The 14,388-nt window shown below is 40.3% G+C and overlaps 1 protein-coding gene across 1 annotated transcript in view; it reads right to left on the minus strand.

Moving 5' to 3' along the window:
• Positions 1–2,407: 2,407 nt before the first annotated feature.
• The window catches only part of LOC147641834 (PGR5-like protein 1B, chloroplastic), a 62,173-nt gene continuing 50,192 nt past the window's right edge, over positions 2,408–14,388 (minus strand). Inside the window, exons 8-11 of the mRNA XM_086800122.1 lie at positions 3,537–3,647; positions 3,338–3,435; positions 3,065–3,149; positions 2,408–2,804 (exon numbers count right to left, since the gene is read on the minus strand). Of these exons, the coding sequence (XP_086656248.1) occupies positions 2,766–2,804; positions 3,065–3,149; positions 3,338–3,435; positions 3,537–3,647 (333 nt within the window). The 3' untranslated portion in view covers positions 2,408–2,765. The remainder of the gene's footprint in view (positions 2,805–3,064; positions 3,150–3,337; positions 3,436–3,536; positions 3,648–14,388) is intronic.

Here is a 14,388-nt window from a genome sequence, read left to right on the forward strand (position 1 = left end):
TTGATGGACTGAATCGTGGGGATCATGGCTATGTTGGACTAGAAAGGTTTGGCCTAATGTTATGTGTGCAAGGCGCTAGAGCTCCTCCACCAGCTCGGGGTACAGAGGTGAGTTGAAAAAAGAGAAAAAATTATAATTTTTTACTAGTTTTAATTAGCAAAATAATTAGCAAGATAATGGGCTCACAAAATGATAGATTCTAGACATGGCTCTGATACCATGTTGAAATTAGAGCAATGTGATGAGCTATGGTAGATCAAACACTAGAATCAACATCATTAACAAAGTGATTAATAAATAATTAAGACGTAATGAGTAATTAACAAATAGCTTAATGTAAGCATGGATAATAAAAAACCAGCAAATTCTCATTAGGACAATGTCCAATTTATAAAGTTTACATCCAAGCATTAAATCCCATTGATTTCTCCTTGATTCACTCCACCTCTCCCAGAATATCTCCACCTCTTTTACTTGATTCTCTCCACCTCTTCACTTTTTCCAGAATATCTCCCAGAATATTTCCACACTTCCTAAATCTTCTCATGCTACCCTTTATTCTCTCCCAGTAGATTCTTCTCACCTTTTCACAGGTTCTTTCACATTTACACATCCTCTTTTACAACCTCTAACCAAGGGCTTGTTCCCGCACACACCCTATTCACTTGTATATTTCAACATATATATATATATGTATATGTATATACATACATACATATATACATATATATATGTATATATATTATACATACATACATATATATATATATATATATATATATATATATATATATATATATATATATATATATGTATGTATGTATGTTTATATACATATATACATACATATACATATATATATATATATATATGTATGTATGTATATACATGTATGTGTATATACATGGATATATTTATATACATATATATATACATGTATATAAATATATGTATATATATATGTATATAAATATATCCATGTATATACACATACATGTATATACATACATACATATATATATATATATATATGTATATATGTACATATACATGTATATATGTATACATATACATGTATATATATATGTATATACATATATATATACATGTATATATGTATACATATATGTATATACATATATATGTATATACATACATATATATGCATGTATATACATATGTATATATGCATGTATATACATATGTATATATACATGTATACATATATATATACATATATACATGTATGTATATATATGTGTATGTATATACATGTTGTATATATACATGTATGTATATATAGATATATATATATATATATATATATATATGTTGTATATATATATGTATATACATGTATATATGTATATATATATAGATATATATATATATGTATATGTATGTGGATACATGTATATATATACATATATATATATATACATATATATACATACATATATATATATATATGTATGTGGATACATGTATATATATACATATACATATATATATATATATATATATATATATATATATACATACATATACATACATATATATGTATATACATATATACATACATATACATACATATATATGTATATACATATATACATACATATACATACATATATATGTATATACATATATATATACATACATGCATGTATATATATACATGTATACATACGTACGTATATATATATATATACATGTATATGTATTCCTTGAAGTATAAGCATTTGCTAGGTGTCAAACCTGAGTTGTCAAAGCATAATACCATACTCAGAATTCTAGTCAAGTAGTAAAGGTACAAAATGAGCGCCAATTATGCATCAAAAGTAAACATGAATATGAGATCAACAAACGGGTAAAAGTGGGTTTCATTTACCTCATTGAAAATGCTGACTCTTGTCTTCAATTATGATTGCTTCAAATAGAAATGGTGCTTGAAGGATCTATTTCAACTACAGACAGCTGAAAGGTATTTTTTTTTTAAAAAAGAATCTGGAGTTTAATGAAGGCTATCTCAGATGCAATGGCAAGACATAAAATGTGTTCCTTGAAGGATAGATGTCGAGAATACAACCAATGTGTTGGTAGCTAGGCAAGACCAAGAAAATACTATTTTTCATTTTCACTTAATTTGAATGCAAGTGTGGTTCACACACAACTTGGCATCTTCATACTACATAGGCCACATTCAAATGCTATAAACAATGACAAAAAAACATTCATCTTGTTAGATAGGATTCATAACAAACTTAAAGACCCAAGGGATCAGCTGCATGTATACATTCAAAGCAATATATTGTCATGCATTTAAAAGCATCTCCTTAGAGTCAGTTACACCTGAAAGCCCAGCCTCATGAGCCAATGCTTTTATTATAAGCTTTTGCTTGCTGGATTAACAGTTAAAAGTAGACAACATCATTATACACGTTCTTGCAAGTTAAACCAGATGGAACATTGCAAGATCCGAAAGTGGCAAGCTCTGTCCAGAAAAGAGCATAAAGCTTGTGTGGCCCATAGTATGTCTACTCAGACTATTCTGCCTGCCATTACACCATTTTCTGCAAAGAAATATGGCTGATTTTAATAGATACTGACCCTCTATTGGCCCCGTAAAATACATTCACAAGTTGAACTCCTGGGATTCTTCAACTGTTCTAAGAGGATTTTCCAGGAAGAGACCTTGAACTCCAGCCTTCCAAAGCAGCAGGTTTTGATTCATTCAAAAGTAAGTGTGTGTGACTGAATATGGTTTACTTTGCACTTGATACAACCTTTTTGGGCTTCGGCTCCTGTCACAAGCAGTATGCATGCATGAGTCATATCCAAGGAGCCTAAATAGGGATCACTAGGCAGCTTTCCTTTTACAGTGCCAAGAAGCTTTGGAGTCTTTATAAACATCTTCCCCACTCATGGATAAGAGAGATCCCCCCACCCATGAGCAGGGCAGTGGGTGGGTGAGATCTCCCCCTTTTAACGGTAGAGTTTATGCCTGTAAATCTCCTTAGAACCAATTAGAGCAACTAAGTCAAAAAGAGGAGAGAGAAGTTACATTAGGCCCTTTGGATTTCTCTGAAGGTGTGCTTTGCAGTGTAATCAACCGTGTGTTGACTTCAAATTTTAGCATTGATTTACATCTGCAGCATCACATAAAAAACAGGCCATGTCAAATGAGTGCATTATGACCGAGCCTTGATGGTCAAAATACATCCTTGGTGTGTCAAGGCTTCCTGTGCAAGGAAAAAAACATTCAAAAACTTCAGGAGGACTACCTAAGAAAGATAGTTATACAATAACAGCATTTGGTGGAAAGAGGTACACTTACTGTTCACATTTGACGACATTGCTATCACCTCCACTCGGAATTGTCAGAATTGTTCCGAAAAAGGAGTTGTTGAATGCTCCACAATTAGGGCATGGACCCTGTAAATAATGTTAAAAACATTTCCTGTGAATCAGTGCAGGTATTTGTGGAGAAAACTAAGAAACATAAATGAGCAGATAAAGATATCCTGAGAACTTACCTTAAGGATAAGAAAGTCTTTCAATATGGCATTAGTTAGAAACTGGGCAATGAAGAATGTAACAGGAAGCACCACAAACCACGTGAAGACGAAGCTGTAGGGCTCTGGCAACTGCATATGAAACATTAGATCTGTCAGCATGCATGTAAAGCTGACACAAATAAGACTCTTTTGAGTGCAGAGAAATCACAAGGAACAATGGAATAAAGGGCATTATACCCACTGTGACAACCTCGTGTTGCCAATCCACAATCGCGCCTGCATCCAGAGCACACACGCATGCATATGCATAGAACACACACCTGCCAACCATAGGCTCACTTCATCAAGCCACCCCAGAGCTAGGGAGAGCTTGGGAGACACGTGCACCACCGTGTAGCATGAGGCCTTCAGATCACACGAGACCACATTGCAGTCAGGCCACCACCATGCGCGTCCCACACCACGCATGGTAGTGGTCTGCAAAGTTCGGCAGCCCTAGATTCACCTTTGGGCTACTCTAGATCCAGACCCACACAAGGCATGCTCTAACACACGAGTTATGAGACGTCCTCATGCTTATATAGGACTTTGGGCTCTATTTTTATCCATACACCTATGGGATAATTGTCTAGCTCTCTCATAATTGTCTAGACCACATTTATGAGGATCACCTCCCCCACCATATTTCAGCCCTTAACCTCTCCCTTGAAATATCCACAATCACATCCCAACTTTCATCCATCATCATGACTCCTCCCATGGCAACTTTCATCCATCATCATGACTCCTCCCATGGCAACTTTCCCTACACTACGTGCTCCTTTGCCAATTTACTGATGGGCTCTCAGCCTCAAAATGGGTGGTATGATGAGGAATGCAAAGCCACAAGGCTCCTACGAAAGAGAGGACATGGATTGAACTCAGCACGTGAGATGCAAAAGATCTCCATCAGCTCACTCGTTAGGAAGAAGTGTGTGTTTCTTACTGGACGAGAACAAGAGTTATACCCAGTGGAGAAGCATTTTCTCGATGCTCCACCTTTGTGTCGTCATTGCGGGTGACAGATGTGCTCTATTTAGTAAGGCCTCCTATATGAGGAGTAGCAATTGTGGTGAGCACCCGACCACCTGACAGTCCCAGTTAAGACATGGATGGTGGCCAAATGTGGCCAGATGGTTAGAAGACGACTTATGTAAACTTGGCACTTTGCCAAGTAGGATGCATGCTTGTGCAGGCTATGTGACCACAATGTGAGCACTAGACAACAAACCGAGAGGACACACATTGTTCTCAGGTTTGTAGGGCCCAATTGAGAGTCCAAGCGTTCTTGGATGGCCATGGTGGCCATGGGAGTTGCACTAAATCCCTATGGAACTTTGTTGTAGTCTATTATGTTCCCAATCGAATGATATGGTCGGTTGGTCATTTTGGACCAAGTCGTGAGTTGGCCGACATGGCCGATCTACGTCCATACCGACCTTGAGCACTATATATAGACTAGTTTGCCAACCTTTCTTCATCATCGAGTTCATTGTGTTCAAGAAAGACATCCTCCCTCTAGAGTCTGTCTAGATCACGATCAAAGCTCCATGCCTAAAGCACACGAGTAGGCGGACAGCCATCAGTTTGTAATCAAAGTTTGCAAGCAGTACTATTGTCCTTTGTTTACTCTCCACTTCTTTCTGCCATTCAGTTCCTGAATCTGCACTCAACTTGCCATTCTGATCCAATGGCACTGAGATAGGCTTACAGCCTGTCATACCATACTTGGACAACATGTCCAAGCCATACTGTCTCTACAGTAATCCAATACCATATGATGACCTAATCACCTCCATGCCCAAGAAATATCTGAGCTCCCCTAGATCCTTCATCTCAAACTTCTGCCTAAGCAAGATCTTTACATCAAAGATCTCTGCATCATGGTCCCCCGTAATGATTAGGTCATCTACATAGATGACAACAAGCACAACCCCTCTATCACTATGTCTACATACAGCGAGAAATCTGCATTGGCTACATAAAAGCCAATAGTGACAAGATATTCAGAAATCTTGTCAGACCATGCTCTTGGTGCTTGTTTTAAGCCATACAAGGCTTTCTTCAACCTGCAAACATGCTCGGGGTGACTCATCCTCATAACCAGGTGGCTGCAACATATACACCTCTTCCTGTAAATCCCCATGCAAGAATGCATTCTTTACATCCATCTGATGTAAAGACCATTGCTTTGACGCAGCCACTGCTATCACAACTCTCACTGTTGCCATCTTGGCAAATGGAATGAAAGTTTTCTCATAATCAATGCCATATGTCTGCGCATATCCTTTGGCTACCAATCTAGCCTTATACCTGCTTATGCTTCCATCACTGTTATGTTTTACTTTGTACACCCACTTGCATCCAATGGCTTTCTTGCCTTTAGGCAATTGCACTAAATCCCAAGTCTCATTTTCATATAGTGCATCCATCTCCTCATCCATAGCTTTCTCCCAACACACATTTCCAACAGCCTCATCAATGCATGTGGGCTCTACAACGTGTACAACTTTTGCCATGTATGCATAGTGATGTGCCACATAACCATCATAGGTAAACCTCTACACAGGATTCTTCACTCTCCCAGATCTTCGCAGCTTTGCATTCATGGCTTCCATAGCCTTCTTTACACCAGGTGTTCTCATAGCTGGTATCCCAAGATCCTCATCAAGACTCATCTCTGAGCCACTAGACTCTCCATCAACATGAGAATGCCCTGCAGAAATGTCAGGCATACTAAGGGGCTCAACCACTTTCTCTTTGCCTTTATGTGATATACTAATCACAAGGACTAGTATTATGACGCAGCCTGCCACTCCATGGTCTATCACCTGAACCACTAGATGAGGACTCTCCTAGTCCACTGAAAGACTGTGATTGCTGACTTGTATTCTGTGCAACCACATTTCTACTCACATCAACCCCAACAGCTTCTTTTTCAACAGCATACCAGCCCCAACAGCTTCTTTTTCATCACCATACCAGCTTCTTTTTCAGCAACATACCAGTTGCTTATCTCATCAAAAACAATATCCCTGCTTACCCTCAACTCACGTGTAGCAGGGTTATAATACCTGTATCGCTTTTGCTCAAGAGAATACCCAATAAACACATATTTTTCAGCTTTTGGATCCAGCTTAGTTCTCAGCTCATCTGGCACATGCACATATGTAATGCATCCAAAGACTTTCAGATGAGACAAATCAGGTTTTCTGCCAGTAAACCTCTCCTCTGGAGTTACATCATGTATGGTTGCAGTTGGAGTCATGTTCATGATGTACACTGCTGTAGAAACAGCCTCGGTCCAATAGCTATGCGGGATATTCTTCTCTCCCATCAATGCTCGCACAATCTCAGCAATGTGCATGTTTTTCCGCTCAGCAACTCCGTTTTGCTGCGGAGTGTATCTGCATGTAAACTGTTTTTGAATACCATTCTTCTTCAATAATTCAGAGAACTCATTGGAGAAGTACTCTCCCCCTCCATCTGACCTTAGGCACTTTACATGTTTCCCTGTTTGCTTTTCAACCATAACTCTGAAATTCTGAAAATGAGTGAACACCTCTCCCTTCTCCTTCATGAAGTATACCCACACTTTCCTTGTGTGGTCATCAATAAATGTCACATAATACCTGCAGCCTCCCATAGACATGGTCTTCATAGGGTCCCATACATCTGAATGCACAACATCTAGTGCATTTCTACTCACATTTCTGTCACGTGAAAATACATGCTTTGTTTGCTTTCCAAATTGGCATGCTTCACATATTTTCTGCATACCTTCAACTGTAAACTTTGGCAGCCTTGTCACAATTCCTTTAGTTTGCATAGACTTCATTCTCTGCACATTCACATGTCCAATTCTTTTATGCCAAATGTCTGTGTCTGCAACAATTCCTGAATCATTTGCAAACATCACAGCACTCACTTCAGGCATATTTACATTCAATGTAAACATTCTGCCCACTCTGTTGCCTTTTGCAACCAACCTGCACTTGTCTTTAAAGTCTTCAACATAACAACCATCAGGGTTAAACCGAACCTACAAACCCTGCTCAATCATCTGGCCAACTGAAACCAGATTCTTTGTTATGTTCGGAACATGAAGTACATCTACAAGGTACTTCACTTTGCCATCTTGCATAGACAATGGCACATCTCCAACATGGGCAATTGGATGAGCAGTGTCATCCCCTGTTTCCACAAAATCTGGTCTTTCAAGGTTTTTCATCTCCTTGAACCACTCCCCATGACTTGTCATGTGGTTCGAAGCACCTAAATCAACGTACCATACATCATCTTTATGTGCTGCTTCAACATTTTCAGACATGGCATAAACAACATGCTGCATAACAAACAACCTTTCATTATCCTCATTGTTTCTGCTCGAGGATGCATAGTTGTTTTGCTGCAATTTTCCATTTTGCATGTCAGCCTGCTTATAACAATCTGCCTGCACACGTCCAGGCTTACCACAATAAAAGCATCCACGTGTATCATTATACTGTCTTTGCCAATTTCCACGACCTCTTTGACTCCCCCTGCCTCTGAATTGGTCTGTTCCACCTGCATGTTGTTGTTGTTGTGAATTCTGGGACTGTTGTTGTTGTGAATTCTGGGACTGTTGTTGTTGCTGCTGCTGGCCATAATTCTGATCACCTGTTCAACCACCTCCTTGGCCGCGTCCAAAGCCTCCTCTACCTCGTCCTCTTCCTAAACTTGTGTAGAAGGCCTGTTGCTCTGAACTGTTTTTGTTTTGTGAAGACTGTTGGTCTTCACCCAAGCTCTTCTCTTCTATAATCAACAAAGACACCATATCTATGAAATTGAAAATGTTTTTTTGAGTCTGAATAAACGTCTTGAACGCCTTGTATTGTGGCCCGAGACCACGTAGACAAACTTCCACCTTATCATCATCATCTACTGAAATGCCAATAAATGCAAGGGATTCCACAATACCCTTGATCTTCAATGCATAGTCATTCACAGACAATTTTTCTCCACAGTATGAAGTTCATTCTTCAACTGTATCTTTCGTGCCTTGGTATTCGTTTCATAGAATTTTACCAAGGTGTCCCACGCCTCCTTGGGAGACTTGGCATCCTGTATGTGCCCAATCATGGTGTCCTGTACACTGATAGAGAGCCAATACATAACTTTTCTAGCTCCTTGGTTCCAATCCTTGAAGTCTTTCACATCTGCGACGGCAGTCGGATTGATCTCCGGTATCTCCGGTGCCTCTTTATGCTCACCTTCTATGTAGTCCTAGTAACCCTTTCCCATCAAGAAATTTGTCAACCTGAACCTCCAAGCATGGAAGTTGTTCTTATCAAGCTTCTCAGCAATAATCTGGTTTATGCCATCATTTGACATCTTGCCAGACACACAAATTTACCAAAAACAACACTCTAGTTTGTCCTGCACAAACTGCTGTATTTTCTGCAACGGTATTGTACTACACTCAAATGTCACAATCAGTGACCTCAATGTGCATACATAAGCCCAATGGCAACTGTTGACCTCCTTGTAGCACACACAATGTGTGCACAACCAATCTGTCTTCCTGCAGTTCTTAAAACGGAGTTATGCAGAGAATCGATGACTTACTTGCAGTGCTCGAAATCGCCTGCTTTCTGAAAAACGGAGGTCCTAACGCACCCGAAACGCGTTTTTGCCTTGAAACATTCTATCCAATAGGACAATATAGTTGCCTTATAGCTTTACTCCCGCAAAGAAAGCTCCTCAATCAGAGATCGTTTGCCGGTGCCTCCCGTAGAGCTCCCGACAAGGGTGTAGTCGCCAACACAAATAGAGAAGAGTAGATGAAGCTCTTACCCTCGTACCACTTCCTGTGCTTCTCTTGCTTGCAGCTCAGCCTTAGCATGAACCAGGCTCTGATACCATGAAAAGATGCAGGGGAGAAGAGAGCTTGAGCTCTTGCAAGCACACACACACTCACAAAACCCTAAAAGAGAACACACAAGGTGAGAGGCTGAAAATCTTCTTCTTCTTCACACAACACTCAACACTCCATATACAAAGATAAGAGTACACACTATATGAAAAGGTACTCAACTAAATACATACTAGGGTTCTCTATAGTGTGAACCCAACTAAATGAGCTAGCGCTATTATGCCAGTTTCTAGAATGGCTGTCACACAGCCTGTCATCCCACTGGCTGCATATCACCCATGATGTCACCAACCATGCCAGTGGTGTAAGTGTGGAGCCTATCCCCAAGGCGGGTCATCAGTGTCCACCGCCTCACTAGATGAGCTCAATATCTTAACACCCATGATCTCACCAACCATGCCAGTGGTGTAAGTGTGGGACCTATCCCCCAGGCGGGTCATCAGTGTCCACCGCCTCACTAGATGAGCTCGATATCTCAACACCGCCGTCGCCTGTGTAGCACTACCCATAGCCACTAGCGCTGCTAGCATTTCCTCCAAATCCTCAACAAGGGGAATTGGCTATCAAACTCATATATCCGCTACGTTGGTATTTGCTTTTTTGAGAAGCTTCTTGAAGATCTTTCTGCAGATTGAGTATTGAGTTTTCTTGGACTTGGACTTGGACTTGGATTTTGCATCTGGTACAAGCTCAATGACAGATTCTTGTGGGTCATCCCCGTCGTGTACTCGGCATCAGATATCTCATGCATCGACATCGACATCGACTTGGATATACTACATCGGTATATTTGTTTGCTTTTGTATTCATTGTAATATTGATCCCGGCCAACGTGCCCGTGGATTGTTCCTGAATAAATTCCTAAAGAGGGGCGGGACCTGTTCCCCACTCAGTGTGGTGTATTGTGCAAGATCCCTACTCCTTTGTCTCTCTCTCCCCTCTCTCTCTATATCTTTATCTCTTGGACACATGGTTGAATCTATCACGACACGCCCTGTTGGGCTTACAATGGTATCATAGTAGGATTTCTCTTTAAGAAACTTTCTTGGGGTGAGAGAACCATGGCAAGAGTAGAGAGATACCAATGGCCTAATGAAGGGAACAATTATCAGGCCAATACAGGACTTCAAGATGGGAACCAAGGCCAACAGTCTATTCTCATGAGACAGCACCATGACATTGGCAGAGCACCGAGATTTTCAGTAGTTTAGACAATTTCTCCAAGATGAAGAATTCCTAGCCTGGAGAGCCAAGAAGGAATAGGACCAAAGAAGGGCTCGAATGTTTGAAGATTTCATCAAGGATCGAGCTACCAAAGCCGAAGAAGTTGAAGCTGCTAAAGCCTATCTTCAGGCCAAAGGAGTCACCATTGCAAAAGGATCTAGAGCTGCTCGGTCTATTTCTCGTGGAGGAAACAGGGAAGCTATTCCCAGACTTGCTTTCTCAAATGCAGCTTCTTCAGGACAGGTAAGGGAAAGGATGGCAAAGGAGCCTACATCAACCAGCAAGATGGACTTCAAGCCGGGAGAGAGGAGCGTCAAGATTGATACTTTTGATGGAAAGTGGGATACTCAGAAAGCTTTATCCTTTGTCAAGCAATTTGATGTCACTTTTGGAGGAGACGACTATTCCGAAAAGTCAAAGCTTCACATGGTTCACATGCACTTGAAAGATGCCGCCTTGAGTTGGTGGCTAAAAGTAGTACAAGAAGGGACCGAGCCGAAGACATAGACCGACTTCAAGACTATGTTCAACAAGAAGTTCCTAGCCGCAAACTTTGAAGCACATGTGTAAACGGAATGGGATGAGATAAAGCAAAAAGTTGTTGAGAATGCGGCATCATACCTTAACAACTTTTCAGCAGTTTCTTTTAAGTTTATTTCTTATACTCCTATTCCACCACTAATGGAAATGCGTAAGTTTGTGAATGGATTGCAACCGAAGCTTATGCAAGCAGTATACATGGCTGGTCCAAAGTCTTTGGAGGAAGCTCAAGACAAAGCTTTGCAAGCCGAGGCCTTGTACGTGCCTTGGATGGACGGCAAGACAAAGAACAACAATCGGGATCCACCTCAAAGGAAGAAGTTCAAAGACCGAGCCCCATCAAGAGCCGAGTCTCAAGAGAAGAAGGATGCGAGTGGGGACAAACCTCCACTCTTTCGAAGAAGATTGTCCCTCAAGCAACGTGAGGAATACACCAAAGAAGGGAAGTGTCTCCAATGTGGAAACAAGGGACATATGGCTGCAAATTGTCCTGACAAGCCAAAGCAAGAAGCCAGACAGATCGGAAGATCATTGGATTGACATCCTACCAGGAAATTTGTCAAGAGGAGATTGCATTGGGATGGTCTTGTACCATGAGGGCCATGTGTGGCCTATGAAAGTCTTAGATGAAGATTTCAAGGATTGTATTGAAACAGATTTTAGAATGGAAATTTTGTAATTTTTCTTGTTATCCAAGAAGATTCTCTTGTGAAGTGAATCCGTTTATGTGTAACAAAGGACTTGAAGCCAAAAAGTAACTACAACTCAAGCTTGAGAGAAGCTACTACTATTTGCCTAGCAGAAATAACATTAAGTTTTATGTTCAAGAATATTTGGAGGTCAAGTTAGAACTGACAAAAGCTAGCAGGATTATTGCACCCATTGAATATGGGAGAGTATTGCTATGGCATTTATCTTTGGATTGCCAAAGCCAAGGAATGATGGTATATGGATCTCTTCAGGATACCAAGAAGATCAACAATGTATGCTATCTATCGGTTGGACCTTTCAGATCATTGGAGGTTATATAATGCCTTCCATGACAGTTTCTAGAAACCACGTACAGGGTTATCCCCAGAGGAGCCTGTTTTGAAGGATCCACCAGGGGTGCAAGAGCCAGAAAAAACTCTTTTTCATTCTATAAGAAAAAGAGGACAGATAATGGTCAAAAAGTTCCTCTTAGAATTCAAGAGTTATTCGCTATTGAATGTGAAATCGATGCTAGAGGAGTACTTCTAGGACTAGCCATATATACTACGAGCTTGTGAGGAAGTGTTGGTCCAGATGTATTTGAAGTATAGATATAGAAGTCTTGTATAATGGTTACTTGGACACGCTCGATCCAGATATACTACGAGCTTATGAGGAAGTGGTTAGTCCAGATGTATTTGAAGTACAAATATAGACGTCTTGTGATCAAGACAGATTCAAGAGGGAGGGATTGTACTTCTAGTCCTCTTCATTGTATATATTGGACTGGTGACTTCTGCTCAGATACATAACACTGACCTGAGAGGAAGATTGATCTGAACATGCAGTCGCAGCCTTTTTGTTTTTAAAAGAAGACTCAGTTTCTACTACTATTGTTCATTATTTTTGCTTATATAATGGTTACTTGGACATGCTCTAGTTTGGGTGGCATCGATGCCCAATAGCCCAAAGAGCAAGATTTATATTTGGGTGGAAACGATGCCAAATGACCCATTGACGACAACGACGCCAGAACGAGATTTGCATACGGCAACGATGTCAGATGACCCATTGGACGGCAATGATGCCAGATATCTTGGACTTCACAGTCGGGCCGCCATTGCAAACAGATGGCCCAAATGACTGTACTGGATTTCACAGTCAGGCAGTCATTGTGACTAGATGGCTTACATGATTGTATTGGATTTCACCTTAGGGCAGTCATTGCGACCAGATAGCCCAGATGACTGTATTGGATTCCATAGTCGAGCGGTCAATGCGAAGATGGCCCAGATGACTATTGATGAACTCTCGAGCGGTCCTATTAACTAGATGGCCTTGAGCGCAAGGTTTGTTGGCGTCAGAGGCATTTGGTACGAGGCAGGTATGGTACATGCCTCGAAAGACTTGTATTTTTAAGACATTAGAGGCGTGTTAGAGGTGTCTGTTATATATATATATATATATATATATATATATATATATATAATGATAAATATATATATAGATAGTGATAGATAGATAGATTATTAGAGAGAGAGAGAGAGAGAGAGAGAGAGAGAGGGTATCACCTGGGTGTGTATGAGAGAGGGAGAAGAAACGAAACGAAATGAAATGATATCTTAACGTCTTCAAAAGGCCAAAATGACCTATGAGACCAAAAAGGTTACAATCAATTTTAGAAAAATACTTCGCACCTTTGAGTTGATCAAACAACTCATCTATCCTAGGTAGCGGCGGGTATTTGTTCTTAATTGTTACCGCATTCAAGGAACGATAATCCACACACATGCGCATGGATCCATCCTTTTTCTTCACCAAAAGAATGGGCAATGCCCATGGTGAAGCACTATGGCGAATGAAGCCCTTACTAAGGTAATCAGCAAGCTGACGTTCCACCTCAGCTACTTCAGTCGCACTAAGCCTGTACGACGGCTTACTAATTGGTTTGGTGCCCGAAACGACATCAATGCGATGAGGCAAAGCTCGTTCAGGTGGCAAACCCTCTGGTAAATCATTAGGAAAAATATCTTTAAATTCTTGTAACAATTGTTGCACAGACAAAGCATTAACTGGTTGCTTAAGATTATTTAAAGAGATTTTAGAAGAAGGTAAAGAGAAAGAAGGCATCGCTGAGGAAGATTCACTTGAAGAAGAAACATCATGCACATCACGATTAGCACAGATTGATTAACAGTTAACTGATAGATCTGAACAAGGGCAGTAGCTTCCATACCAAGACCATTCAAGGTCACCAAAACCACAATTGGTGGATCTGATACAAGTGTAAGAAAAGCTAAACCAACTAAACAAATAACTGAAACTGAAACAACAACTATGAGGAAAAGTAAGGTACTAGAAGCTCCTAATGGATAACATCTGGGAAGGAAAACTCCAAGCATCATATACATCACTATCCAAAGATGTCTCTCATCGGTCGATGGCGGATATCCTCAATGTCCT

Source organism: Cibotium barometz, chromosome 1 (genome assembly GCF_041138505.1).
Source record: "Cibotium barometz isolate CiBa-2024 chromosome 1, ASM4113850v1, whole genome shotgun sequence".
NCBI classification, from domain to species: domain Eukaryota; kingdom Viridiplantae; phylum Streptophyta; class Polypodiopsida; order Cyatheales; family Cibotiaceae; genus Cibotium; species Cibotium barometz.